We start from the raw sequence: 26,994 nt of genomic DNA, 5'->3' as shown, positions 1-26,994 counted from the left end.
TGGCAGGTGTTACATGTGAAGAGAGAATTAGATTTGGGTGGGGTTTTACTTCAAAGTGAGATCTATATTGCAGTGTAAAAATAAAGCAGTCAGTATTTTACCTGCACAGAAACAAAATTACTCACCCAAATCTAATTCTCTCTGCACATGTTACATCTGCCCCCCCTGCAGTGCACATGGTTTTGTCCATCTAATAAGGATTTTGTCAGAAAGAATGAACCAAAATAAGGCCCCAAGAGACTTTCTTCTTTCCCCTGTGGCCTGAATACCCTGGATGTTAATGGTCGAATAAGAGAAACAATAAGAAAAATCCTGTGAATAACGCTGTGGTGATCCACTTCTTTATGTATCGCAGAGGGTTCTTATTCACTTTGTGCAGATGGGATTGGTTTGCAATCCCGGCTGTCTGAATCGCAGCGGTCAAAATCCCGGCCGCCGAAATCCCAACAGGGGGGGGTGGATCGCCACGCAGTGGGCCCATTGCCTCGCTACGCTCGGCACACTAATTTATTCTCCCTCTATGGGTGTCGTGGACACCCACAGAGGGACAAAGTGTCGGAATTTCGGCAGTCAGGATTTTAACTGCATCCCGTGCAGATGAAAGGTCTTCCAGAAAGAGTGGTCTTTCCCATGTTCCAGGTTTATGGGAAAAGAAGCGATCTGATTGGTCAGGTAACACTGGTTATGTGGAACATAATCGCCGTCGTTTACACTCTTCCCCATTCTTTGTTTCTCAGCTCATTCCTCCGAATCTTCCCACTGACTGTCTTTGGCAGTTGTTCCACAAATTCAATCTGTTGAAATTCAGAAGAAAAATAATAAACAATCAATTGGTTCTTACACAATATTTGGCTTCTATTTTAACAATGTTTTGGTCTTTTAGTTATACTAAAACTATAGTGGCTAGAGGCACAGGTGGAAGTAAATTGTGTGTATTGCTGAAAAATGGATATTTGTTCACATCTGTAACCACATCTTCTAGCCCATCTATACTGCTTTGCAAAAAAAAAAAAAAAGGTTTACAGACTTCTTAAACTTGCACCCAAATCGCAATATCCCAATTTACTTGAATATGCACTCGCTGAACTCTACCCACATAAAAATACATATAGCAACCCAGTTTTGGGTCTTAGGTCAAAGCATTGATGTAATCATTATTTATTATTATATAAATACATTTATAAGGTCTGGTGCTGGAACATCGAAGGATTGAGCTGCTGATGCCGGAATACTGATAGCCGGCATCCTGCTCAGGAAGTATGCGAGGAGGGCTAGTGAAGGTGGTTAGGTTGAGGCTCTAGTGGGGGGGGGGGGGGGGGGGAGACTTGGGTTCAGGCTCCTAGAAGTGGGAGTTAAGCTTAGGCAGGGGGGTTTGGGGGAGGAAGGTTAGGGATAGGCTTGAGGCACAGAAGTGGGGGGGGGGGCAAGGACAAGAGGGTGCTTACTTCGGGCTGCTGGTGTCAGTATTCGGACCGCTTGTCATCCATATGAATCCCAAGTGAACAGTTTGAGTTGCTGAAGGGAGTAGCACATGGGAGTGGAGCATTGGTGAAATAGTGCCTGGTAAGAACAAGAGGGTGGAGTGCTATGCTCATAAAAACTCCCTAGAGCTGGGTACACACTGGAGCGATGGGAATTGGACTGACATTGAAATGAATCCCTGTTTGGCCAGATTGCCTGTATACACTGTAGCTATATTAATGAAGGATAGAACAATAGTGTTATGTCTTCCATTAGCATAGTACACCATTCTAGTGATTTGGGGGTTATTCAGACCTGATTGCTTCTTGGCTAATTTTCCAGCAATCAGATTGCCGCCAACCTGTCAGTGAATTCTAGCCATGTACAAGGCTGCGAAAATATTGCTGATCGCCATATAGCTGCAAATCGCTCACGATCTAATGATGTTCCCAGTGTGCACAGTCTGTGCATACCCTAGAACCTACTCGGCCAGTGCTAGTAACAAGCTGATCGGGGCTGGATCTGACGTCGCACATCCTCCCTGAAAACACCTGGGTATGCCTGCGTTTTCCCTGGCACTCCCAGAAAATAGCCAGTGATCACTCCTCAAACACCGGTTTCCTGTCATTTGACTTACAAATGGCGTGCGATTAGAAAAGTCTCTTGACTTGTTCGCAGACTGGCCTTGATCATTTTTTACGATCTGTATTCATGCACAGTGGATTGATAATCGCAGCACAGTGATCAGGTCTGAATAACCCCGATCAGTTTGCAGCACAATCTGTCAACGTTGCATTTAACCATGGGAAGTAGTTGATGTTTTGGTCTGATTGGACAATATATTGCTCAGTGTATACCCAGCTTTAGTAAGTGTTTGATCAGTTGGTTCTGTGATCTGGGAAGGGTAGAGCAATGTTGAGCTATCTGGAAGGCTGGTATAATTTAATAAAGTGCATATTTATAGCGCACTTAAAGCTGGAAGACTCCATACAAAGTCAATCTAGGTGAAGGGGGGGGGGGGGAGTTCCATAGGATACGGAGGAGGTACCAAGAGAGAAATCTTGGCGGGCAGCGTGAAGTGACCAGTGTTGAGTAGAGGCATTTGTCAGAGGGGGAGTGGGATTGTAGAGAAAGATATGAGGAGGGGAGAGTGGCGTTCAGCTTTTTAAGGGAGAATAACTTGAATTGATTTCTAAGTGAAATTGGGATCTGGTGATTCATGTAACAAAGGAGGAGACGTGCTGTATAACAGGAGCGAAAGCTGCAGGATGTGGCGCTGGCTGTTGCAGGCATCTTAACGCCATGGTATCTCGCATCCTTCACATGTAATTAGATTGATCTCCATGCTGGAAATTATGAGAGTGAAGGAAAGTTTTTGTGGCATCAGGGATATGGCAGGGCTGAATTCTGGTGCTGTTCTGGAGCTGAAAGTGGGAAGACTGAGAGATTGCCATTAATGTGGGAAGTAAAAGAGAGCAGGGATGCAGAAATCCTCAAGGAAGAGGACAAAAGAATGGGGGATGGTATCAACTGAGCTGGGAGAAGAATCGGATTAAGCTTCACGAATTGCTTCAACATCCAGGAGGAGATGGCAGCCGGAGACTGTATTTGTGCCACCCATTTCTCATGTACCTTCAGCTACATCAGCCCCTCTGTTACCAAAGGAAGATGAAACTAAAAATATATTAATGTTTATACACTACTAGTAAGCCCGCTCGAAGCAAATGCTGCGAAAGCTAGTAGATGTAGTTTCACTCGCTGCCAACAGATGGCAGTGTTTCGCCATCACACACTAGACCTATATATAGATGATGTTCTCCCACTGAATACCCATGGCTGCAGTTATTAGTCACTAGATAAGCTGCTCACCTTTCTTGGGTACTTGTAGGAGGCTGTTACGGTTCTTACATGTTCTTGTAGTTCTGCTGTAAGTTTCTCTAGGTCATGGGCATTGTATGCAGGAGACAGGACAACAAAGGCTTTCACAACCTACACAGTAAACACAATTCTAAGATTTGAAAGAAAAATACAAAAACATAGAGCTCTATGCACAGATGCAGCGCCTCTCCGCCAGCTCAGGGAATCGCCAGCGAGTGCTAGTAGAGAGCCACTACATCTGACACGCATGCTTGTCCCCTTCACACGGAGGCAGGAGCGGAATACCTGCCGGTCTCAGCTTCAGGGAGACTGGCAGCAGCAGAGGGCTCCGTCAGAACGGGCAGCATGAAAGTCCCCTTCTGCCGGATGGCGAGCAGCGGCGATGGCATTGCCAGGAGCAGCTTCTATGAGAGCTGCTCCATCTGTACACGCTATAAAACTGCTGTAACTCGCAGCAGCCAATATGACAATTGTGAGTACAGGGCGATCAACTGATTGCTGTTAGTTACAACCCCTATTAACATTATACCCCGTTATGGAAAACGGTGTATTGTTCACAGGAAAATAATCCAATATTTATCAACATCTTTCCTCATGGAACCATAAAGCCATGTACTCCACAGGACTCTGTCCCGGTGATTTCGGCTGAGCTCCGTGTGTATGAAGATGTAGTAAAGACATCGGATAGTCGGCTAACTACATTCTGCCAGCCTCAGTACTGACTATTTGGCCAGGCGATAGCTACGCTGCAGTTCCGTGCTTCACTATCGCCCTCTGTGTGCACATGGGGTAATTCGGGCAAACCTAACCGATTTGATGATGTAGTCAAAACCACTTACAAGCATGCCCCATGTGTACACCATTTTACAATGTGTTTTTAAGGTATCTTCAAGAATAATTAGTACCTCCCATTTATTATTGGATTGCATATACAATGCGATCTTTGTGAGATCTACCGCCCAGGATCGCATTGTTGTATGCGACAGAATGCATCATCCTGCAGCTGCAGGGACATTTAGGGAATACTTAATATTTGCAGCTGACCCCCAAAAACTGGTGTTTTCAGGGAATTAGCCCCAAATATTAAATAGTAAATTGGCCTTATTGTGTAAGCCAAGTAACACAACTGTGCTCCAGTTAGATGATCTGGAGAACATGCACTGTTATGCTGGGTACACACCAGAACGATTTGGGCTCAATTCCCCCCATTTTGACGCATCGTACGCCCGATGTAAAACTAGCAGAATCTGACCTGTTTTCAGTACGATTCCGATCCAATCCACGCCCCAGCCGTATGATTGACAAATTTTAACTGCAGCAGATCTAATTTCCAATCTACCTTCGAGTGGGTACCAATCGTTTGCAGATCGTGTGTGTTTGTATGCGCCATCCACCATAAGACCATCATGCGATTTCACTATCGTCAGTCAATCATGGTCCTTCTGGTGTGTACCCTACATAAGGTTCACCAGGTTTGAGAAACACAAATCTGCTAACATCTTTATTCACCTAGCAATATTGAGGGATGTGGCCACTAGGCCTACAAGCATTAGGCTGACAGTCACAAGGTTGACATGTGAAAGGTCAACATGGACATTTAATCGACACAAGCATTAGGTCGACATGAAAAAGTTTTCTGTGTTTTTCTGGGGGGGGTTTAAAAAAAGATGGTTTTTCATACTTTTCTATCCAAGTTATGGCAGGGGTTCAACGTGTTTCAATGTGTTCACATGTCTCCTCCCTCCCCTCGTTTGCACCCCTGAAAATACCAGACTGCTTCGATCTGCCACTCCGGACCAGTTTTTCATTCCAAGAGGACCAATCAATATCAGACTTGCATGCAGCCACAAAGCCAGGTGTATATTTATACCATCAAGACTGCCCTTCATATGCCGATATCTGAGTCAATAAAGATACATCATCCATCTCCATCATAAGGAATTTTCCCCCATATTCCTGCACTCACCACCTTCAGGGGGGAATTCAATGTGTAGGTCACAGTGGTCAAGCTTGCTCGACCGCCATGACCCTGTCCCGTTCTCGGTCAGATCGACTAAGAACATGTAGGCGGGATTCGATGTCCCACCTGCAGTGGGACGATAAGGGGGCGTGGCCGTGAGTTGCGGCCAGGAAGAGGCGAGCTGCAGCCGGCAGCTCATCATTTCCCGGCCGTTCTCGGCAGAACGAGCCAGACTGCTTGTGAAGTCGGGCTTATTCTGCCGAGAAACCCTGCTCAATGCTGTCGGGGAAGACAGCATTGAATAGGGCCCGGAGGCCATCTCCCCCCGTGGGGAGTAGATCGCCGGCGATTGAATACCCCCCTCAGTCTGGTAACTATCCACATCCAGGTGCATTGAACTATTGCATTTTTTTTTTATTAATTTTTTCCTTCATAGTGGAGCAATATGCTAGCAATTTTTACAATGTCTTTTCCCATGAAGAATTAATTCTCAATTTTAATAGTTATATTCATATATTCACATGTTTATGTTATTATTGTTCAATAAATGTGTATCATTTTATTCATGTACTAGTCTTGTTCGTTTAGTCAAACCCGAGAGCTGTATACTTGTTTACTTTATTTAATTATACTATTGGGAGTTTTACACCCTCCCCATACAGCAGCTGTAGCTATACTTGTGGTTCTATTATTTCTTTACCTTTTTGTTTTATTTCTGCTTTGAAAATTACATACAGAGTTTTACAACTTGCCCCTCAAAGTTGTGAAATAGATAACATAATTGTAAGTGTAATGGTCGTGAGCGCTGGATAATTAAACTGGAATATTGTAATGTTGGGTGAATACAGACATAGCTGATTGTTACCTCTCCTCTAATTGGGTCTGGGCTGCTGACCACTGCTGATTCTGCAACCGCCGGGTGTTCTATTAGAGCGCTCTCTACTTCAAATGGACCAATACGGTATCTAAAGATATGAGGAAAAATAATTCACCCCTGGGTTCTAGGAGCAGAGTTAACATTTAACTGATTCTATCATATTTACAGACAAACCATCAGGTCATGTTTCTGCTTGGCTGACAGTCTTAACCACACTTCTATAATCATTTATACTATAGGATGGTAATTACAGGATAAGTTTAAGAAATTCATTTAAATAGTTTTTGGATTGAATAGCATGGGCTATGATAAATAGACTATGGGACCATTTATCTACACTTGGCTATAACCAGCCCTGGGGACAAAGAACCGGTCCTGGTTTTAGAAATTCAGGGGCGAAAAAAAGTTAGGATTCCCTGGTATTTCTAAAATCAGCACCAGACTCAAGAGTTGGTCGTGGTGCCCAAGATACGGGGGGCAAAATCAATAGGGGGTCCCCCATATTTTGGCAACCAGCACTGGGCCCAAACAGCCAGCAGGGTAATGCCACAGCCGGAGGATTATTTTTTATAGAAGGTTCCCCTGCCAAAGCATTAACCCCCCAGACTGGTCAGCCAAGCCAGGTCCACCCCCTCCACAATAACCCCAGCCTGGGGCTGTCCCTAGTGCTCCTGGGCGGTGGGCATCGGGTTGTTGATTTGTGTAAAAATATAGTATTAAAACTATTGTGTTTTTTGGTAGAATTAAAAGTCCCATCAACCCTGCTCTGCATGCAGAGACTTAGAGAACCACAAGTCCCAGCATGCGGGGCATTAAAGGGCTAGTAGTTGTAGTTCTACAACAGAATAAATAGTGAAATAAAAGACACACACATAAGAGTAATAAAACTTTAATACACACTACATTCATTCATACCATAATCAACTATGGATTCCGACGTTGGCCCGTCCTCTTCTCCAGTAGAAATGTCTGTGGAAGGAAATTATACTTACCAAGGCCTCTGGCGTTGTTCAGTCCTCTTGGGTCCGTAGTAGGCATCCTGGGGGTTAAAAAAACAAACAAACAGCACACACGTACCCATTTTACGGGAGTCACCGTAAGTGGATGTTACCATTTATAGCTCCTCCCCTGAACTGGGGGATTGGCTGTCCCCCAGCCAATCAGGAGTGGCCTCCAGGGGAACAGATGCCTCACTTTGTATGGGCAGATCTCATTATGGTTCCAAACTGCAGCATCAACATTTTAACCCTGACTATATCCTCTAGTACAGGGGTAGCCAACTCCAGTCCACGAGAGCTACCAACAGTTTTCATTTTCCAGCTCGCATCACAGGTGCGCTCATTATTGACTTATACATTTTAAAAGATCCACAGGTGGGGCTAAATACTTCACTTGTGATTCTGTGAGGAGACAAGGAAAAAGGTTAACTTCTGGTAGCTCTCGAGGACTGGAGTTGGCTACCTTTGCTCTAGTGTGCATGGGGCTTAACAACAAATATTGCTGATTGCTCACAAGATTTGGCATGTGGTAGTCTTTTTTTTTTTTCGCTTAATAAACTAGGCCAGATATATAATGGATAATATAATTCTACTCCAAGGCCCATTAATAATGTTCTGCTATGACTGTCTTTGTGCATGAAATATGCAACTTACCCTGCAGATAAGATAACGTCATCAGACCTCCCAACAAACCAGAAGTAGCCATCTTTATCTTTGATTGCTCTGTCTCCTGTCAAGTAGAAGTCTCCTTTTCGTGTTGAGGCTGTTTTCTCGGGGTCACCCTATTGGCACAGGGTATCGTACAAAAGTCAGAATTATTATTATTACACAATCATTTGCCTTATTTATTTGGAAACAAAAAAATAATAATTGTTCACATATCTCCAAGATCAGTAAAAAACAACTTTACTTAAAAATATTTATTACATCTTGTGCTGCTTAGGAGAACAAACCCTTTGGGGTAAATGTAATAGGGTCTGAGTTGTATAACCTGCAGGACTTTGGCAATAATGCCCTTATCTTTAAAGCGGCAATCATCTACAAGGCAAAACCAACCCGGAATATCATTGGTACAGGAGTTGCTGTAATACAAGTGAACAAACATGATGCACTACAGAAGGGTTCTCTGGTAACTTGTACCACTTTTGTTAGGAAAATATAGTGAACGGATATCATTATTCTTGAATTTTTTTTTAAGGCGGTCTTCAGTGCCTACAAAGTACACAGAGAAACAAAGCAAGACAAAAAAAAGACTTCTAGAATGAAACATTGCAGAACAATGACAAGGTTTATAGATATTGCTTCTTCAGCAGCATAAGACTCAAATAAGCACTGGGCCGCCAAAGGTAAGGTGCCATTGTTGGCAGTGTTTAGGAGCTGATCATATGAGTTAGGGAAGGAAAAGACCATGAGGAAAGAGGGTCCTGCTCTTGAGAGCTTACACTCAAAAGGGGAAATAAATGAACTTACCGTGTATTGCGAGAAAAGGAAAAATGGCTTTATGGGTGACATCCGGATTGAAATATCACCTTCTTGATCTGGGCCTAAGATATTGCCATCATTATCAGTTACCTAAAATAATAATAAGGATAATGAAACAATGAACACGGTTAAGGATCTAAGACACACTTATCATATGTTCATTATTCAACTAAGCAATTCCTACATAAATCAGATTACAGTAAAACGTACATGACAGTCCTTGAATGATAGTTATTTACCTTGGTGGCACATGGATCAGTACTGGCACAGAGTCCTTACATAAAGACACATTGGGGCAGATGTATTAAGCCTGGAGAAGAGATAAAGTGGAGATAGGGTTAAAGGAGATAAAGCACCAGCCAATCAACTCCCAATTGTCATTTTCAAACACAGTTCATTGGCTGGTGCTTTATTGACTTTCACTTTATCTCCAGTTTATCTCTTTATTCAGACCTGAATCCTGGGATTGGCTTCCTTACTAAAGGCCGCCATACACTATGCGATTTGGGCCCGATTTGGCCCGATTCGGGGGAATCGGGCCGTGAAATCGGGCCAAATCGCATGTGTAGACATCCCATCCGACCCGATGTGCGGTCCTGTGCGCATCGGGTCGGATTCGAGAGGTCGGATGTGCTGCACATAAGATTTGTTAAATCTTATGTGCAGCCCAAGGCGGGCAGGGGACGCTGCGTATAGTACGTGCGGTGGAGGGAGCCGAGCGGGGGACTGTAAGCAGGGAGCCGAGCTAGAGAGGCAGTGGGCGCACTATCCTGGGCGTGGTGGAATGCCGCAAATAGATACTTCCAGGCGGTGAACGCCGCAAGGGGATCAGAGACAGAGACCGGGTAGCGTAGGGGAAGCCGGGCACATAGAAATTAATGGACAGCCAGTAATTGGTTGAGAGCTCTCAGCCAATCACTGACTGTTAATTCATTTCTATGTCCGCCCGCTGCTGCCCGGCTTCCCCTACGCTACCCGGTCTCTGCTCTCTGGTCCCCTCGCGGAGTTCATCGCCTGGACCAGTGCGCCCACTGCCTCCCCTGCCTGCAGTCCCCCGCTCGGCATCTGGCTCCCTCCACCGCAGGTACTACAGGCTGCGTCCGCTGCCTGCTTGCAGCCCCCATGCCCTGCTCAGCTCCCGCTGACAGCAGCTCCCCGGGGGGACTGCATGTGATAAATCGCATGCGATTTATCACATGCAAAACCTGGCACATCAAGTGCCAAATCGTATGTGACCCCCCCAGGGGAGTTGTCAGTAGATTAGGTCCGACTTGTCCTTCGGACAAGTCGGCCTAATGTATGGGGGCCTTAAGGGCATAAATCAGAGTTATCAGATTCTGTCCATCATGTTCTTGTATGCAATAGAGAAATGATTGGGGTAGATTTACTAAAATGGGAGTTCTATTTCAGATTATCTTCTAGAAGGTGCTAAATAAATAAGTAGATTCTGATTGGCTGCTCATAGCAACATCCCATCTAAAATAAAACTCCTACCATAGTGCATTTACCCCACACAATGGCCCTTATTCTGGTTGGTGCGGTAATGTCCGCGTGCGGTCGGTCCGCCGATGTTTTGTGTCTGCGCATGTGCGAACGGGACGCACGTCCAAATTCCGCATGAAATGTGTACACTACGAACAGGGGGTGGAGAGGGGTGTGAAGGGCTGTTTGGGCTCATTACCATATGCATACGCCCCGCGTTTCATGGGCGTTCCCATGCAAACGCTGGGCGTACGTATGGTAATGCGGCCGTGACGCACGTGTAGGGGGAGGACATATGACATCGCCGGATGTCAGCTGCCCGCCCAGATCCCTGCTTTTGCACGGAGAAATGCCCGTGTGGTCTGAGGTTGCGGGAGCTGCCTGACCACTCGGTCCTGCATTCGATGGTCTGCGACCATCGAATGATGGGGGAGGTTCCCTGAGATGGAGGAGGTGTATTCATGAGAAATACACTTGCGGTCCGTTCGGACAGCTTCTTACCGCGTACGGACGGAGTTGGCGATCCGTAAGAAAGGCGGGGTTTAGGATGCACGGTCCTGGCCGCATATTCGGCTCCGTCCGCACCGACCAGAATAAGGCCCAATCTGATTAGTTGCTATGGGCAACATCACAGCTTTTCATTTTTACAAGCATTGGTAAATTTACCTCCTGTGTGTTCATATTTGTGTACATTTTCCCCTAAAATACCTGAACGTCATAGGCTGGAGAAGGCTTTCCCATGGATCCCGGCTTACACTTCATCCCTTTAAATGTTCCACAGATCAGAACCTGGACAAGAATGAATGTGGTTAGCTGGCTTCATTCGCACTAGAATGTAATGTTAAGCTTGTCTAACGTCACACCAGTACACTGCAGTGTGTTCTGAATAATAATACACAAGTGCATCTATGAAATGTATTTTTATACTTAGGGTGTATTCAATCTTTCCCGGATTTTACAGACAGGGAAAAGATCGTCACTTACCTAGTCAATGCTGTTGTTAACGACAACATTGAAGGGTGTCAAATCCAACAAAAAGTCGGATCTGTTTTGTCGGAAACAGCAGCAGATTGTCGTATTCACGGACGGTTTTCGCCAATCCGCATCCATTTTCACCAATCCGTGGACTTTCCAACACTCTACAGCCAGAACATTGAATTTCGGCTGTGGCGTTACAGTCGGAAAAAAACAAAACAGACCTGGGATTCTGACTGCCGGGAATCCCGGATTGAATAGCCCCCTAAATCTGTGACTTTATACAAATTCCTTGCAACAAGTACTAATCTAGTGCTGGGCCTTATTCTAGTTCACTCTTAGAGGCAAATTCATTCTCAAATGGACAAAACCATGTGCACTGCAGGGGGGCAGATGTAACGTGCAGATAGAATTAGATTTGGGTGGGGGGTTTCTTCAAAGTGAGATCTATATTGCAGTGTAAAAATAAAGCAGTCAGTCTTTTCCCTGCACAGAAACAAAATAACTCACCCAAATCTAATTCTATCTGCACCTGTTACATCTGCCCCCCTGCAGTGCACATGGTTTTGTCCATCTGAGAAGGATTTTGTCAGAAAGAGTGAACTAGAATAACCCCCCCTAAGGCCCTTTATGTGCAACTATTATGTGACTACAACATAAAATTCAGGAAAAAAGACAAATAATTACCCATGGCAAATTGCTCCATATGGATAAAAAAAATGAAGGAACTTTACTTAAATACCAAGTAGTTCTCACACCGACATAATATATTATTAGTAAAAAACATTACAGTTTCAGAAAATCTAATGATAATCTGTGCTTGGATAATAGCAGCTTGAAAAAGTCTACAGCCATGGATAAAACGCCTTGCTGTCTTTAGTATAGGACGTACTCAATGTGCACAGCCTCTTACATTAAAGAGAACCCCCCCCTGGAATCACTCTGGCTCTAACAGGGATCATCCGCTACTGCTGCAGAGTTGTTGTTGCTGTGACTCTGGACCTGTGGGTCTCTCCCTCTCTGGGAATTGTACAGCTGGCTGACTGTGATTAGCTTACCCCCTTTAGGCAAGATAAATAAAATGTATACACAGTGGCATAACTAGAAAATTGGTGATGGCACCGTATCCCAGTAAACCAACAGGCTGCAGTCTCGTGGACACCACTTTAGCACTTGCAGCGGCTGCCACCACTAGAAATGACAAGCGCAAGTTAAACCAAACCCGCATTGCTTTTTGCTTGGGGGATTGCACACAAGTTACTTGAAGGAGAAAGAGAAGAATTTGCACAATGGATGCACACCAAAGAAAAAAATATGTTTTTAAAACTTAGACTGTTATTAATTTGTTAGAATAAAAAGAAAAGAGGACACTGTCCTGTGCAAACTTTGAACATATAGGATCGCACAGGATGACCTCACTTTGCGGCTTGTGACATTTTTTAAAGAGGTTAAAAAGATTTGAGACATACATACACACAACATTTAATGTGAGGTGCAATGCACTAAATAAATAAATTGTGTTGATAGGGTTTTAAAAGAGTTTCCCTTGGACTTGTTACTGTTTTTTTGGGCTGTAACTAATACCCCTTTTACACCAAAATCCCTGGTCGGACCCTGGTTTTTGAACATGGGAGTTTCCAGGGTTGGACCCAGATTCATACCCCATTTACACATATGTTTTTAAAGTCTGTTTTCTCTAGAACTTACTGTTTCAGTTTGACCATAACCTTCATATATATCTAGACCAGTGCCAGTTTTCCATTGCTCCATTACTTGTGGGTTTAAGGGCTCCCCGGCACTCACACAATGTGTCAGGCTCTTGAATTTGTAGCTTTAGAGTCAAAACAGAAATAATTCAAGTTGGTAATATAACATTGATAGCAACACTGGTTATCCCCATGTAAAACTATTCATGAATTAAGCAAGATGCATTAACCAGAAAACAACTGTTTTATTATAACTTTTGATTCAATTACTTAAGTCAGTGGTTCCCAAACTGTATGCTGTGGCACCCTGCGGTGCCTCAGAGCACTTGCAGGGGTGCCTTGTGTTGGTGGTGCAGGACCAATTCAAATTATTTATGGTCAATGTAACAGGCAAAACCAGAGCTTGTGGCTTCCAATCCTAAAATTTGTGGATAAAACGAACGGAACCCAATCCCTCACCACATAACTGGGCATAAAGGATGACTTATGAGCACTTTTCAGTAACAAACTTTTGGCCTAGGGGTGCCATGAAAAATATTCTGATACTCTAGGGTCCCGTGATAGAAAAAAGTTTGGGAACCACTGATTTAAGTTATCTAATTTCTACTGATTTGTATACATGGTGTAACGAGATGTAACTAGATGTTTGTGGGCCCCATAGCAAAAGTAAAAGTGCTGCTATGTACCGCCACATGGTGAAAAATGTATCTGGCATATGTAACTTTCACAGGGAAGGTGGGCCCCTTTCTGCTGTGGGCCCCATAGCAGCTGAACTCCCTAAACCAGGCATGTCCAAACTTTGGCCCTCCAGCTTTTGTGAAACTACAATTCACATCCTGCCTTGCCAAAGTTTTGCTATTAGGGAATGCTAAAACTATTGCAAGGCATGCTGTGATGTGTAGTTTCACAACAGCTGGAGGGACACAGTTTGGACATGCCTGCCCTAAACCTATGGTAGCTATACTTGTATATGGTAGCTATACAAATATGAAGAATGGCTTTGATTTAAAGCAGTGGTTCCCAACCTCGGTCCTCAGGGCCCCACCAACAGTTCACATTATCCAGGTCTCCACACAGAATCGCAAGTGAAGTAATTAGCTCCACCTGTGGATCTTTTAAAATGTGTCAGTGAATGAGTGCACCTGTGTACCTGCCGGGTGACCTGGAAAACGTGAACTGTTGGGGGTCCTGAGGACCGAGGTTGATAACCACTGATTTAAAGGCAAATACAAATACAATCAGGAAAGAGTAATATACATATGTATTTACAAGTTCAGGTTCTTACTTGGTTCCTGTAGTGTAGATAATATATATTGCTCTTCTATTCTTTTAAACTATTTCTTTTGAATAAATTCCAGCTAATATTGCTTTAAAGCAATGTATTATAATAAATAGCATATTATTCTTGCCATAAAGTTAGAACAGAAACATTAGGTTTCAGTTAGTGAAATGATAAGTGTGACCTGTATTTACCTGGCCAGGTTGTGTAGCACCATCATACGATAGGCAGTTGGAGCACAGCAGAATGCTGTTACAGGGTAGTTGGACAATGTCTGCATTAAAACAATGAATACTTGTCCTAGTTAGTCATTAACACTTTAGTATGGGTCTAAATGTTATTCTCTTTATAAAGTATAGCTAGATTTTACAATAGAAATATTTGAGATTGGACAACCACGACGGTATTGAAGTCACTGAATTTCTTTATCAGCAAAAATCTGTATTCCAAACAAAGTGCATGAATACATTGGCACATGCTGTTGAAAAGCATTATACTCCATCACAATCTGCGAGGACAGAATCTCGGAAATATCATTTTCAAAAAAGGTTCTTCCCTTTTGTAGAAGTGCTTTGAAGAAAATAGTTTTATATGTCAACTTACTTTCAAGATGGCCACTGGGTCAAACCGAGGCATACCGTGGGCAAACACACACGAGCCCTGAATCCAGGGAGCGAATACGCTGCTCCATGCTGATTTTGCCCAGCCCGTATCTGATGTGTTCCAGAACACATCTGAAGGAGTCAGATCCAGCCAATACCTGTATTGAGAAAAAAAGTGAAAGTATCTCACCCTATAATTGTGTTTGCTTTGCATTTGTTTGATGGCAGCAGTGAATAATATTATGTTCTTACTTATTGTACAGTATATGAAAGTGTTATTATGTCTGCTTGCACTGCTTACCAAGTAGTCGAGGGGTTCCAGTTGATAAATCTACAGTGTCTCTAGGTCTACCCAAAAAGGTTTTTCTCTAGGTCTACCCAAAAAGGTTTTTCGTGATTTTTTTTTTTTTTTTTTACCAGCTTCACCATCCATGTCAGCTTAAAGGAAGAATATAATAGTGCCAATTTATTTATATAAATTAAAACAAGGGTGTGCACATATCAATATATGCACTATACACCAGTGATGTGCTGTTAGGGGAGGCAGTGCCTCCCTGTCATTAATGATTAACATAATACAAAGAAGATACTTTTGACACATAATCTGTGTCATAAGTATCTTATTTATATTAAATAATCTAATGATTTTAAATTTTTCATAGTGTTTAAGTTGACTTTGGAGGCACCGAAAGCGGTGCCTCCAGTTGCCCATTACAAATATCTGGAAGCAGGGGGCGGGGACAAGCAGAGGGTTTTAAAAGCCCATTAAAAAAACGAATGTACTGTAAGCGTCACTTTTACAAGTGCCTCAGTCACAGGGGATGTGCTTTCAGCCAATATGAAAGTCTGCCCTTGTCACCTGAAGCCGATGTAATTGGGCACTGGGCAGCAGATTCAGCACTGGCAGTAAATGAATCTGGCTTTATAGGGAAACAGAGCAGCGGTGCCAGTTTGCAGGGGTGTCAGAAGGGGGGGCAGCTCGCCAGCCCAAAAACATTCTGACACCCCTGCCAGTGAAGGAGCTCGACAGCAGGAGGAGAGGCGTTCCATCCGACAGGGACACTCAAGCGTCTCACACGCACATGCATCCCCATCAACACAGCAGAGGGGGTCGCTTTCAGGGAGACGGGCAGGGATCGGGGGGAGTTGGGGGCAGCTGCTTGGGGGAGTGGCAGCGGGTGCTGGAGGGCTCCATCAGAATGTTGTCGCGCGAGCGTCTCGTGCGCGCGCGCCCCTTTCCGGCAAATGGCGGCGGTTGGCAATTCGATCGCCAGCAGCGGCTCCGACGGGAGCTGCTCCATCTGTATATAGTAATAGATGGAGTTACTGCTTAATGTCTGGGATAAATGTCCAGAATAGATCTTAATCATTGACATTTATTCTGGACATTAAGCAGTAACTCCATCTATAAGTATATATGTTAGTGTATGGTGTATAGATAATTATACACCCTTGTTTTCATTTGTATAAATAAATTGTATTGTTGATTACAACCACATGTGTACATAGACCCTCCTCACCATACGGATTCCTCCCTATTAAACACACAGACTAAGGGCACCATACAATACATACTGTATAAGGTGCACAGAGCACAGTTCTAACCTCTCTCTTCCATTATTAAGTACAAGGTGAACCACCTAGACTCAGAGATACTAGCAGCACGTCCTGCACAAGTAATGACACGCTCAGTGTGCAGGTAACCACCTACTCTATATTTATGCGTAAGTGGCAGGTGTGCCATAACAGGCAGCAGTTATGGCCAGGGTCAGAGAGCAGAGACAGAGGTGGCAATCCCTAAATGTGATCATAGTCTGCACAAATAGGGGAAAACTTTCTAAGTAAAATTATGCCATTTTTGGAAGGTGCCATTATGACGGCAATAGTTTGATAATGACAGTCCAGATGGAAAAACAGTAAAATGTAAGATTGTTTCTTGCCCCTTGGATTGTGGGGTTGGCTTTGTTCCATTACGCTCCTGCAACTTTAAAGAATTGAACTTTGACAATTCTTTGAACAGTGACAATTCTTAGCCCATATCATTGTCCTTGCACTATAATCTCAACAATGCACGATATTTCTAACAGTGCCTAGGCTAAGTGATAAATGCTTCTGATACATATGTTATACAGTAGTTTTTATATTATCCATCTATTGCAAGACTTGAGGAACAGTGAGAACTATCTTTCTCTCTCTCTCTCTCTCTCTCTCTCTCTCTCTCTCTCTCTCTCTCTCTCTCTCTCTCTCTCACATTTATAGTTCAGTAATGTGGTGATGGTGCCACAGTTGTCCTAAGCATCCCTGACAGATTTTATAGTGAAGAGAACACAAAAGATATTGTAGACTAAATACAAATCTTCTATCCCTTCGGATCCCTTACTCCAAATTTGACACAATACTGCTTATTTTCAAGGAATCAAGTGGAAATATGGAAATTAAACTATCTGCATTTGCAGACGATGTTCTGATCTATATATCAGATCCCTCTGTGGCTCTAGGTCAGTAGTGGGGAACCTCAGGCCTGGAGGCCGTATGCGGCCCCCGTAGCCGGTTTGAGTGGCCCACCCACTTTGCCGGGAATCAAGTACAGGGGTATTCTCGCAAGATTCATCTTAATCAACAGCAGCCGGAGACTGTCAGTCCTATTCAGTGCCAGCCGCCGGAGCATGGGACGGCTGCAGCAGGACAGTTTTTAAGATAAATTTTTACATATGGCCTCCGAAGGATTTTTTTACCCATACAAGTGGCCCTTGGCACAAAAAATGTTCCCCACCCCTGCCGGGCCGTAACTAGGGGTGGGCTGGGGGGGGGGCACGTGCATCGAGCGCTGGAGGGGGGGGGGGGCGCTGCCAGGTCCGGGGACAGCCAGCGGAGGTCTGATGACAGGCAGCGGGGTTCCGGGTAGCCGCTGTAGCAGCAGCTTGACTCGAATTCAGCCAATCAGCGTCCGGCAAGTCTTTTCAAAGTCATCACCAGCGCTTCCCGCCGCCACGCTAGTAGGAGAGAGTAGAGACGGACAGAGTCTCAGTCAAGCTGCCGCTACAGCGGCCACCCGGAACCCCGCTGCCTGTCACCGGACCCCGCTGGCTGCACACAGGAGGTAATTTATGTTGTCAGCGGGCGGTGAATGGAGGTGGGGTCTCCGGCGCCAGGGCCAAGGCGGTCATTTGGTCGTGTGTGTCCCCCCCCCCCCGTCCTTCCGTCCTGTCCCGTCAGGGGGGGCACCAAATGACTGCCTTGGCCCGGGCGCCGGAAACCCTAGTTTCGGCCCTGGGTCATGTATTATAAAATAAAGGGTTACAATGATTTCAAACGCTGAAAATGAACCAATATTATATATTCTATAAATGTTTCACCAACCGTGCTGAATTATAAACCAACCTTTAACAACATAGACACTGTCTAACTAGTTATGCAATAAATATAAGTTAAAAACTAGCAGATCTCACATCAGAACAAAATTCAGTACTGCTCTATAGTGTTTTAAAGGTTCTCTCAAACCAAAATGAATATTTTTCAAAATGAACCATTGTTCTGAATAACTTAAATTAGCTCCCAGACAGAAAGCCGCAACTCCTCCACATTAGAACAGTGTTGATTGCAGGTTAGTAAGCTGAGTCTACAGTCGATTGAGGTGCTGTAACATTAATGGTTCTGCCTTGTATATGATACCCCTTTCACATTGCAGCTAATTACCGGGTACAAGCAGGTATCTTGCCTGTTTGACACTGTTATCAGTGCGATGTGAAAGGGGTTATCGGTTACAGCTAACCGGTAGCAACACGGCTATCCGAACCGGGTAAAAAGAAGAGTTCTTACCAGTTTGTTGCCGTGTTGCTGTGCAGTGTGAACGGGTTAAACGGGTTGAGCGCTTAGAGGAGGCAGCTCTAAGCGCTGCCTCCTCACCTGATGAAGCGCTGATGCTCCGCCACGCCCTCACATGACGTCAGCGAACCATCAATATTGCCTGTTCCCTGCTTCGATCTGAACAGACCGCACATGCAGGGTCGCATGGGGACTGAACCGTTTAAAAGTCCCAGTGCGACCCTGCATTGGTGATCTAAAAGCAGTATGATGAGTCTACCAATCAGAATAGTCTGCACTTTTTAAAATATATTTGGCTGAAAACTGTGTTTTCAATCACATAAATATTCATTATTTCTATTCTTCCTCTATGAAGAAGTAACGTACCTTCCATTCACAGCCAGCCCAAGCCCATAGCTGCAGTGACTATGCTCTGTCATTTTTGGAGAACCAGTTGTCCCACTAGTGAAAAAGATGGTCATTGGATCTGTACTCTTTGTTCTCACACATGTGTTCTTGTCATTAGCTGCCCTAAAATCAGTTCAAATAAATATCATTATTACAGTTCCATTGGTTGCAGTAGAACATGCCTATTACAAGGAACCTACTGAAAGAGCTCTTGGAAATTCAGCCATCCTTCTCTCCTTCCGGAGATGGACATTTTTGTTTCTAGAAGCGGAGCTTGTGCTGAAACAGCATCAATAATTGGTAAGTGGGCATCACTAGCAATAACGCACTTTGCCTCTGATGCTTGTAGCCTGTGCAAAATATCCTTTGCTGTAAGTTGTGTAGTCCCAGGAATTAATACCAAACCTGTAAAATAAAGAATGAATACTTTAAATAATAACCGCTGTAGTAATATGGGTCTCCATGTTTTGCTTTTAAATAGGTTAAAGTCCACCATTATCACCTTTAAACAAGCTGTTACTTATTAGGCCAAAACAATCACAATTCCCAACATGCAGGCTGATTCAGACCTGATCACGGGGCTGCAAATTTTTGCAGCCCAGCAATCAGTTAACCCCCTCCCTGCCAGAGTGAAATCCCACCCATGTGCACAATTGCTAATGGCTTCGCAGTCGTGTGAAGAGAAGGAAATCCTTTCACTGACCATCAAAAGTATTCCTCCCACCCCCATGTGCAGCACTGCCTAAGTCTAGACTTACTTGTCGCTGCAATGATGTTAGTGGCCCTCCCTCCCAATGCCTAGGCCCACTTGTGTTTTATCGCCTCACTCCCAGAACACACTGGGGTGCCACCCACAAATACCGGCCTGCTGTCAATCAGCCAAAGTACGGCCTGTGGCCACACAGAGGGCTTGCGCATGCACACAGTGAACCGTGTTTTATGCTGGGCCATCAGATAATCGGGGTCGGGTTCTGAATCGTCACAATGGTCCCTGCCTTCTGGGGATAAGATTGCTTTGGGTTAACAAGCATAGTTTTAAGAGCCTGCTCTTGATTGACGGGCAGGTCCGTTCTGAATCTTGTGCAGATTCAGAACGGCGGGGGCGCGCATGCAAATCGCTGTGTGGGCTATACACACAGCGATTTACATGCATTTTCAGGCATTTTCTGAGTGATTTAGTAAAATCGCTCAGAAAATGCCTGAAAATTGTGCTGTGTGTGGGGCCCATTAGCCTGGATGATGACAGTACAGATGAGTGACAGATAGAACAATGAATGATTGTACAAGCAGTTCTCTACCACAGTTATTGCACCCAATAGTGTAATGTGACTGCTTGCTGCCTTCCCCTAACTGATATTCCTTTTGAAAGGATGCAAAGCAAAGTAAACATTACCGAGTATTCCAAATAGTTCAAAAACTGGGATAAAAGTTGCTGATATTTTTTCAAATGGAATTACCCCTTGCCTCCCTAAAATAAACACCTGCACAAAGTAAGCTGCATCCAATCCCCCTTTGGAACCACTTCAGTCATATAAACGGTCAGAGATTTAATCTGGGCTGGGAAGTCTTGCTATTGAAATGTTCCCACCTGCTCTTATACAAGCAACGTTGAACAACCACCACTCTGGCAACCGGGGCAGGAGCACAATAACTCTGTCTCCTGGTTTCAAGTCGCAAGCATCAGAAAGTATGTTTGCCACTTTCCTTGAGTGGAACCCAAGCTCATCGAAGCTCCATTTGATCTCTTTCCCTTGACCATCTATCCACCATAGAGCAGGATTAGAACTTCTGCTGCCATCCTGGGAAAATAACATCATTATTATTAGCCTTCCTATAGCACCAATATATTCCATTGCACACTATAGAGAACGGTATACAAGCACATACTTTGCAAAGTATACAGTCTAATTCCTATACAACAGCAAAGACAGTTAAGTTAGAATTTAATTAGCCTAGCAGTGGACCATGGTAGTTGTTTTTTTCCCAGTAGACCATGGGACGAACCAACAGCAGCAAGGAGAAACCCACCAGAACCTGTGGAGAACATATAACTTCCATGTTATCACCCTGAATTGAGCCAAAGGCCCCACTGTGAGAGGCTGCAATATATCTTGCTGCACTTAGGCTTGACGATTGTCAATAGATGCCAGTTTTTGTATATTTATCTCAGGCTACCTCTAATATACCCTCCCATGCTTTATTAATGCGCTGGTCTGCTTGTTGACTGTTGTGGGAAGATTAGGTTCAATGGATGCGTTAAGTTGATTTTGAAGCCAACGGTCTCTGGACAATATATTTTTGAGGTCACTATTGACCTTCCTTGCTCCCAGCCATGGGAAATGAGGAACAATAGATTTAATTTCTACTCCATTTTATGGAGTGATTTAATCATATGCGAGCAGATGTATTAAGCTAGAAAAGTGGAAGGTGAAATCGCACCAGCGATAACTTTTTTTTTTTAACATTCGATTTTTATTCAAATTTTTGGTTTACGTAAAACAAAAGAGAAAAAGGTAGAAAGGTATAGGATTATGCAAACAATTATGATATAGGTAATGTACTTGTACATGTCAGGTATAAGATTTTATAAATGTAAGCTCACAACATACACGGAAAGGTAGCGGGTATGGTCATTAACAGTTGTCAATCCTCAAGGGGGAACTGGGGAGTGTAATACAGATAGATCTATGGAGTTAGTACTGGTACATGTGTATGGGTGACCTGATTTTTCCCTGTAGGTGCTCCAGCCAAACCATTTAATATGTATAGATGTTGCAGAAGAGGAGTAGCTCACATCTGCTGTCTCGAATAGGAAATGTTTATGGATCTTATTTTCAATCATTTGTAGATTCGGGATATCAGATGACTTCCAAAATTGGGCTATAGATGCTTTAGCAGCTATCAAAATATGGCCAATAAGGTATCTCTCACTAATAGACAATGCGCCTGGGGAGTAGTGGAAGAGAGCAAGAAGTGGGTCTAACGGGATGTCTCGACCCGTTACTTTGGTGATAAGGAGGGAGATCTCTTTCCACAGTGGGCGAAGAACCGGGCATGACCAGAAAACATGTAGGATATTACCTACCATTCCGCATTTCCTCAAGCATTGTGAGGAGACAGCGATAACTTTAACACTTGATTGGCTGGTGCCTTGATCACCTTCCACTTGATCACCACTTCATCACTTTACCAGGCTTAATACATCTGCTCCATTGTTCTGAACAGGTTTGTGTACAGAAGAAGTACTGTAGGTGGTTACAAGGGGTGAGCTGAGGAGCTGGTCAGCAGTAGATATAAGAGTTTGTGAGAGAGATTATCATAAAATGAGGTGTCAGCGGTATGAATTGGTGGGGTTGATGGGGGCTGTGAAGGTATGGGTGAGCATGAATTTGATTCTGGTGTATATAAGCAGACATTGTAACCATTTATACATAACTGTAAAGTAAACTGCAGGTAAATGTGGAAGATCAGGATCGGAGTTGGGAATGATGTTTCAAGGGAATACCATATAAAGTCCTCTGTCAGCTTGTGGGTAATCGCTTGGCATAAGCACACGCATCATGGCAGCGATTACCAGCAGCCTGTCACAATTAACCGCAGCCTGCATACACTTCATGCTTTCCTATGGAAGCAGGAGTGCATGCAGATGTCTGTGGATATTTATGGCACACTGTTCACGCCAAACAATTCACGTTTACCGCCACTTGTTTGCAAGCTGACAGAGGACGCAACTGTAGAATTCGGACACAATGCCGATGCTCATGCAAATGGTCTACTGTATGTTTTTCATCTGCACATCCAGCTAAGTAGCTAAAAAGTCACAAGGTGCTTTTTGCTCCAAAGGCAGAGTAGCGACTGAGACACACAGTCTCGGAAATGCATTGGATAATGGGCTTTTCTGGACAGTGACCGGGAAGTGGTATCTCAGATGTACGGACATTCCTCATCTGATGGGCATTTCGTATAACAGTTTGTGAACTCAGATGCTTATACGCTTTTATTAGAGGCCATAATCCGATGTTGGATTAGCGCATATCTTTGGTCAGATGCATCCAATGGTTGTGACTGAAGATGCACCAAACAGGTTTTGTTGCATCTGAAGACACAAAAAGCTGGCATCCGATCCTTTGCACAGTAAGATGCATGTCTGTACACCAGGAGAAGGGCTTATACCAGCATCAGCATAGAGACACAATTTAAGCAAAAGATTAACGATTGCAGCAGAATTATAACAATCTGTCTAAGAATTAGCCCCTTTTTGGATCTGAAGGGTATTTTTAAGATGGAGACAGCAAGATTGGTAGAGCTGCTGAATGTGAGGAACACAGCAAAGAGCAGTCAGTACTGATAGTAAAGCTGCATAATTGTGGTATTCCTGAAGATGAGGGACACTGAGGTGAGGTGACAGAGAAGGGGGGATAATAAACTCTGTTTGTATGCTTTAGGTCAGTGGTCAGGAACTCGGTCCTCATTACCCCACGCAGTGCATGCTTTGCAGGTCTCCTCACAGAATCACAAGTGAAATAATTAACTCCACCTGCAGACCTTATAAAAATGTGTCTGAGTAATTAGTACACCTGTGCACCTGCTGGGTTACCAGCAAAACATGCACTGTGTGGGGTAATGAGGACCGAGTTCCCTGACCACTGCTTTAGGTAGTGATAGGACATCTATGGAGATCTCTGGTTGCAGACACTGGGGCAGATGTATCATAGCAGCGCTTATCGCGCCGCTATGATACTTCCTGCTTCGCCTCAATAGCGAGGCGAAGCAGGAAGGGACATCGACAAGATGTATTAACATCTTGTCTGCCGAAGCGGGGGAGTGTTAACTCCCCCCTTCGGCGATGTCCCTTTCTGGAGATAGCGCATCAGTTAATACTGATGCGCTATCTCCTGTCCCCCGGCCGGCCGCACTGGGCATGCGCGAGATCTCGCAAAAACCGCGAGATCTCCAGCGCAGCCCAAGCCAGACGCAGGGCTAGCGTTGTCCCCATAGTGGGGGATAGGACAACGCTAGCCCTGAGCTAGCGAAGCGGCCGGGGCGAATTAACGCCTTGAAGGCTGTTAATACATCGCCCCGGCCGTTAATCCCTGGGGGGGATTGCAGGGACAGCCCCGCCGAGCGTAACTCGTTAGGTGCGCTAGTAATACATTAGGGACAGACGTAATCCCCCCCAGTTAACCAGCGTTAAGTGCATTTTTGCACTTAACGCTGGTTAATACATCTGCCCCACTGTTGGTTACATGATAAAGTACAGAAGGGGAGAGGTCTTAGCAAATTTGAAACCAAATTACCTTCTCAGCAGCAGACCACTTGTCTAAGACGTCACTGGCAAAGTTGAAATATTCTGGCACTTCGGGTTTGTAGTTCTGTTTAATGCTCTCGTAATCTGAAAAATTCTGTGGGGTAAAACACTTCTGGTGCTGGCTGATGAATCTGGATCCCACTCTTGAGGTACAGAATGTGGTGAAACCTTTGACTTTAAGAAGAATTTTCATAGTGGACAGATTGTGCACCTGTACAAATACATTGCATATAATGAGCAAATGGTTGCTGATTTTCAAACCTTGTTTTTTTTTTTTTTATCAAAGCTGCAAGAGTAATGTATTTAGGGTAGCCAATCCCGGGAGCGGGATCAGCGGGATCAGCGGGATCCTTAGATTTGGCCCCAAATTTTCTCGGATTTCGGGATTACACTGTGCATGCATCCCAGGATTGAAAAAAATGCCCCGGGATTGGCCTCCATAAACGTATTCTACCATCCTGTGTTTTACTGTCATATGCAAAAAGTTGGATTTACTTGTTTTTAAGTATCAATGTGCACAGGCATCTTAACTATGCAACGAATAGATTGGAGAACAACATATGTGCTTGGCAGAACAGAAATCATACACCATACATCACGGCTATTCAACAGGAATATACATCCCAGAATGCCCTGCCACAGTTGTGGCATGCCCTAATAACAGACATCATGCAGGTCATGCTGGGATGTGTAGTTCTATTGCTGCTGGAGGGTTGCACGATGAATACCATTGCAATAATGCTAAGCAGTGAACATACCTCATAGAGTGAAAATATTAGAATGAAAAAAAGAAAATATTAAAATCACAAATGATAATGCAGCAGCGAATACAATCACCCACGTTTGCTATATGGTCTGTTGGAAGAACAAATTAATAAGAAAACTGAAAATTTTTAAAGGGTATTCCTTTCTGTGCAGAAGGGCAAATGGTCACTTACTCCCCAAAAAGGGAATTTGATTTTGCAACATGCAGGGTATACATTCAAATGTCAACATGTAGAATGTTGACATTGACAGAATATCATCATGACATAATATCTACATTGTGAATGTGGACAGCAGAAGAGATGTTGATTTTAGGTTGAGGCTGCAATGATGGTTAGTATGAGCAATAATCACCACCGCTTCGGACATCCACACACTCTGTATTGTGAATACTGACCTCCCGCCCATGTCCTCATTCTGAATGTCAACATATTGTACCACACCTGCTAGCTGAGTGACAACTACATAACTGATAAATGGGTGGCTATGTATATTAGAGAGTAGGTAATGTTTTTGTTTTTTTTTATTATACTAGATACCAGCCCGTCCATATAACAGAGCATGAGACCATTCTATTCATATAACGGAATGTCAGCTCTGTATGTGTCCGAACAGAGCAAAACCTGAATCGCTCCTTTGGACGCCATCTAGTGACCAGTGGCACGCAAAACACTTGACTCCCCCCATAGAGGTGAGGAGCAATATTTAGCCTTTTATTACATAGGCTATGTACAATGCTGATCATACTGCAGCTTGTGTACAGAGACTCGCTTAGATTTATTAGAGTAGAACAAGCTCCTATAGGGAAAATAATGAAACTGGCCACAAAAAAAAACATTTGTCATTTGATACTATCAAACAGAGATTTCTGGGATAGCGTTTAGGATGAAGCGTCTTGCTGCAGGGACTGCGCACTAAGTAACATTTATCAGTTTTATACACATGTTGATTGTACACTCATAAAATCAGCTCCTTCCTGAATGAAATAAGGTTTAATCTCCCACTGTACTGACAGGTACTAGTGATGACATAGTGCAGCATGTTTACACAGCAAGCAACATACGAGCTGTCCAGTTATGTAACATCAGCCAACACACTTACTTTAGCAATACTCACAGAGTGAAAGTGCCTATAGATCTGATGGTACTTCCGCCTCTGACTTTCGCTGTAAGTACTGCAGGAAAATGTTCTGGAATGTCAAAGTACAGAAGTCAGAGGAAGAAGGCTGCTGCTGCTGCAGAAGTCATGAGCTGGGGGGCGGAGCTAGAACTGCTATTATTAACAAGTGTTCTTGTGTAAACTTAAAGGAACCCTTGTTATTTGCAGTATCTGTGTGTTCTGCTATACATAGTATTGTATGTATCTATTAAGGACCATACATGTATATATGCCCATATTTTAGTCCGTTTGCATGGACCAGTTCAATCACACGGGGCCAATGTTTTGCTTCTGCATATGTGCAGACACAGGGTGCACCTGGCTGTTCGCCGGTTGCACGCACCCAAGGCTGCGGGGGGGGAGGGGGGGGGCAGCGGATAGTCCCACCCCTGGGAATACCCAGCATATTTCATGGGCGTTCCCATGGTAATGGGGCCGTGATGTCAGTGCTGGGCAGCTGATATCACCGGATCTCAGCTGCCCGCCCACTTCCTCTCGAGGGTGCACGCAAATCTAAGTGACCTGAGAGTCACTTACAAATGCGTGCACATTGCACATCAGTGTCCATCGAATGATGTGGGTGTTCACTCACAGGCTGCGAAGGGATGTCTATTTTAAACCACCATTCACCGCCCCTGCGTGCGAACACACGCTGCGAGGGGGGTGGGGGGTGGGCGGCCCAGCATACGCCGGGCAGGGTTTGGTGGAATTAGCCAGAATAACCCCCATAGTACACCTTTACATATTATTTACATATTATATGAGTACGTGATCAAAACAGCCCGTCCCTGAATATTACTTTGTGCTTTACAATTTCAAGACGAAGGCTCCAAAAAGCAAGAAAGAGGTGG

At 44.2% G+C, this 26,994-nt stretch overlaps 1 protein-coding gene across 2 annotated transcripts; it reads right to left on the bottom strand.

The window, feature by feature from the left end:
• Positions 1 to 293: 293 nt before the first annotated feature.
• LOC146019473 (acyl-coenzyme A synthetase ACSM3, mitochondrial-like) lies at positions 294 to 26,233 on the bottom strand. 2 transcript variants are annotated; one of them, XM_083152000.1, is made up of 14 exons: positions 26,102 to 26,233; positions 24,210 to 24,431; positions 20,501 to 20,711; positions 19,113 to 19,317; positions 18,892 to 19,035; positions 14,702 to 14,858; positions 14,293 to 14,372; positions 12,821 to 12,944; positions 10,847 to 10,927; positions 8,645 to 8,746; positions 7,829 to 7,956; positions 6,165 to 6,264; positions 3,331 to 3,450; positions 294 to 794 (listed from the first exon to the last, which is right to left on the bottom strand). In XM_083152000.1, the coding sequence occupies exons 2-14, from the start codon at positions 24,411 to 24,413 to the stop codon at positions 708 to 710; spliced, it is 1,743 nt and encodes a 580-aa protein (XP_083008126.1). In that variant the 5' UTR covers positions 24,414 to 24,431; positions 26,102 to 26,233; the 3' UTR covers positions 294 to 707. The 2 variants fall into 2 exon arrangements, with proteins under 2 accessions (XP_083008126.1, XP_083008125.1); XM_083151999.1 differs by having other exon boundaries at positions 26,087 to 26,214.
• Positions 26,234 to 26,994: the final 761 nt, after the last annotated feature.

The sequence above is a fragment of the Crinia signifera genome, chromosome 7 (genome assembly GCF_055691185.1).
Source record: "Crinia signifera chromosome 7, ASM5569118v1, whole genome shotgun sequence".
NCBI lineage: Eukaryota > Metazoa > Chordata > Amphibia > Anura > Myobatrachidae > Crinia > Crinia signifera.
The sequence above is the reverse complement of the archived record's forward strand: the minus strand, read 5'-3'. Positions and strand labels throughout refer to the sequence as shown.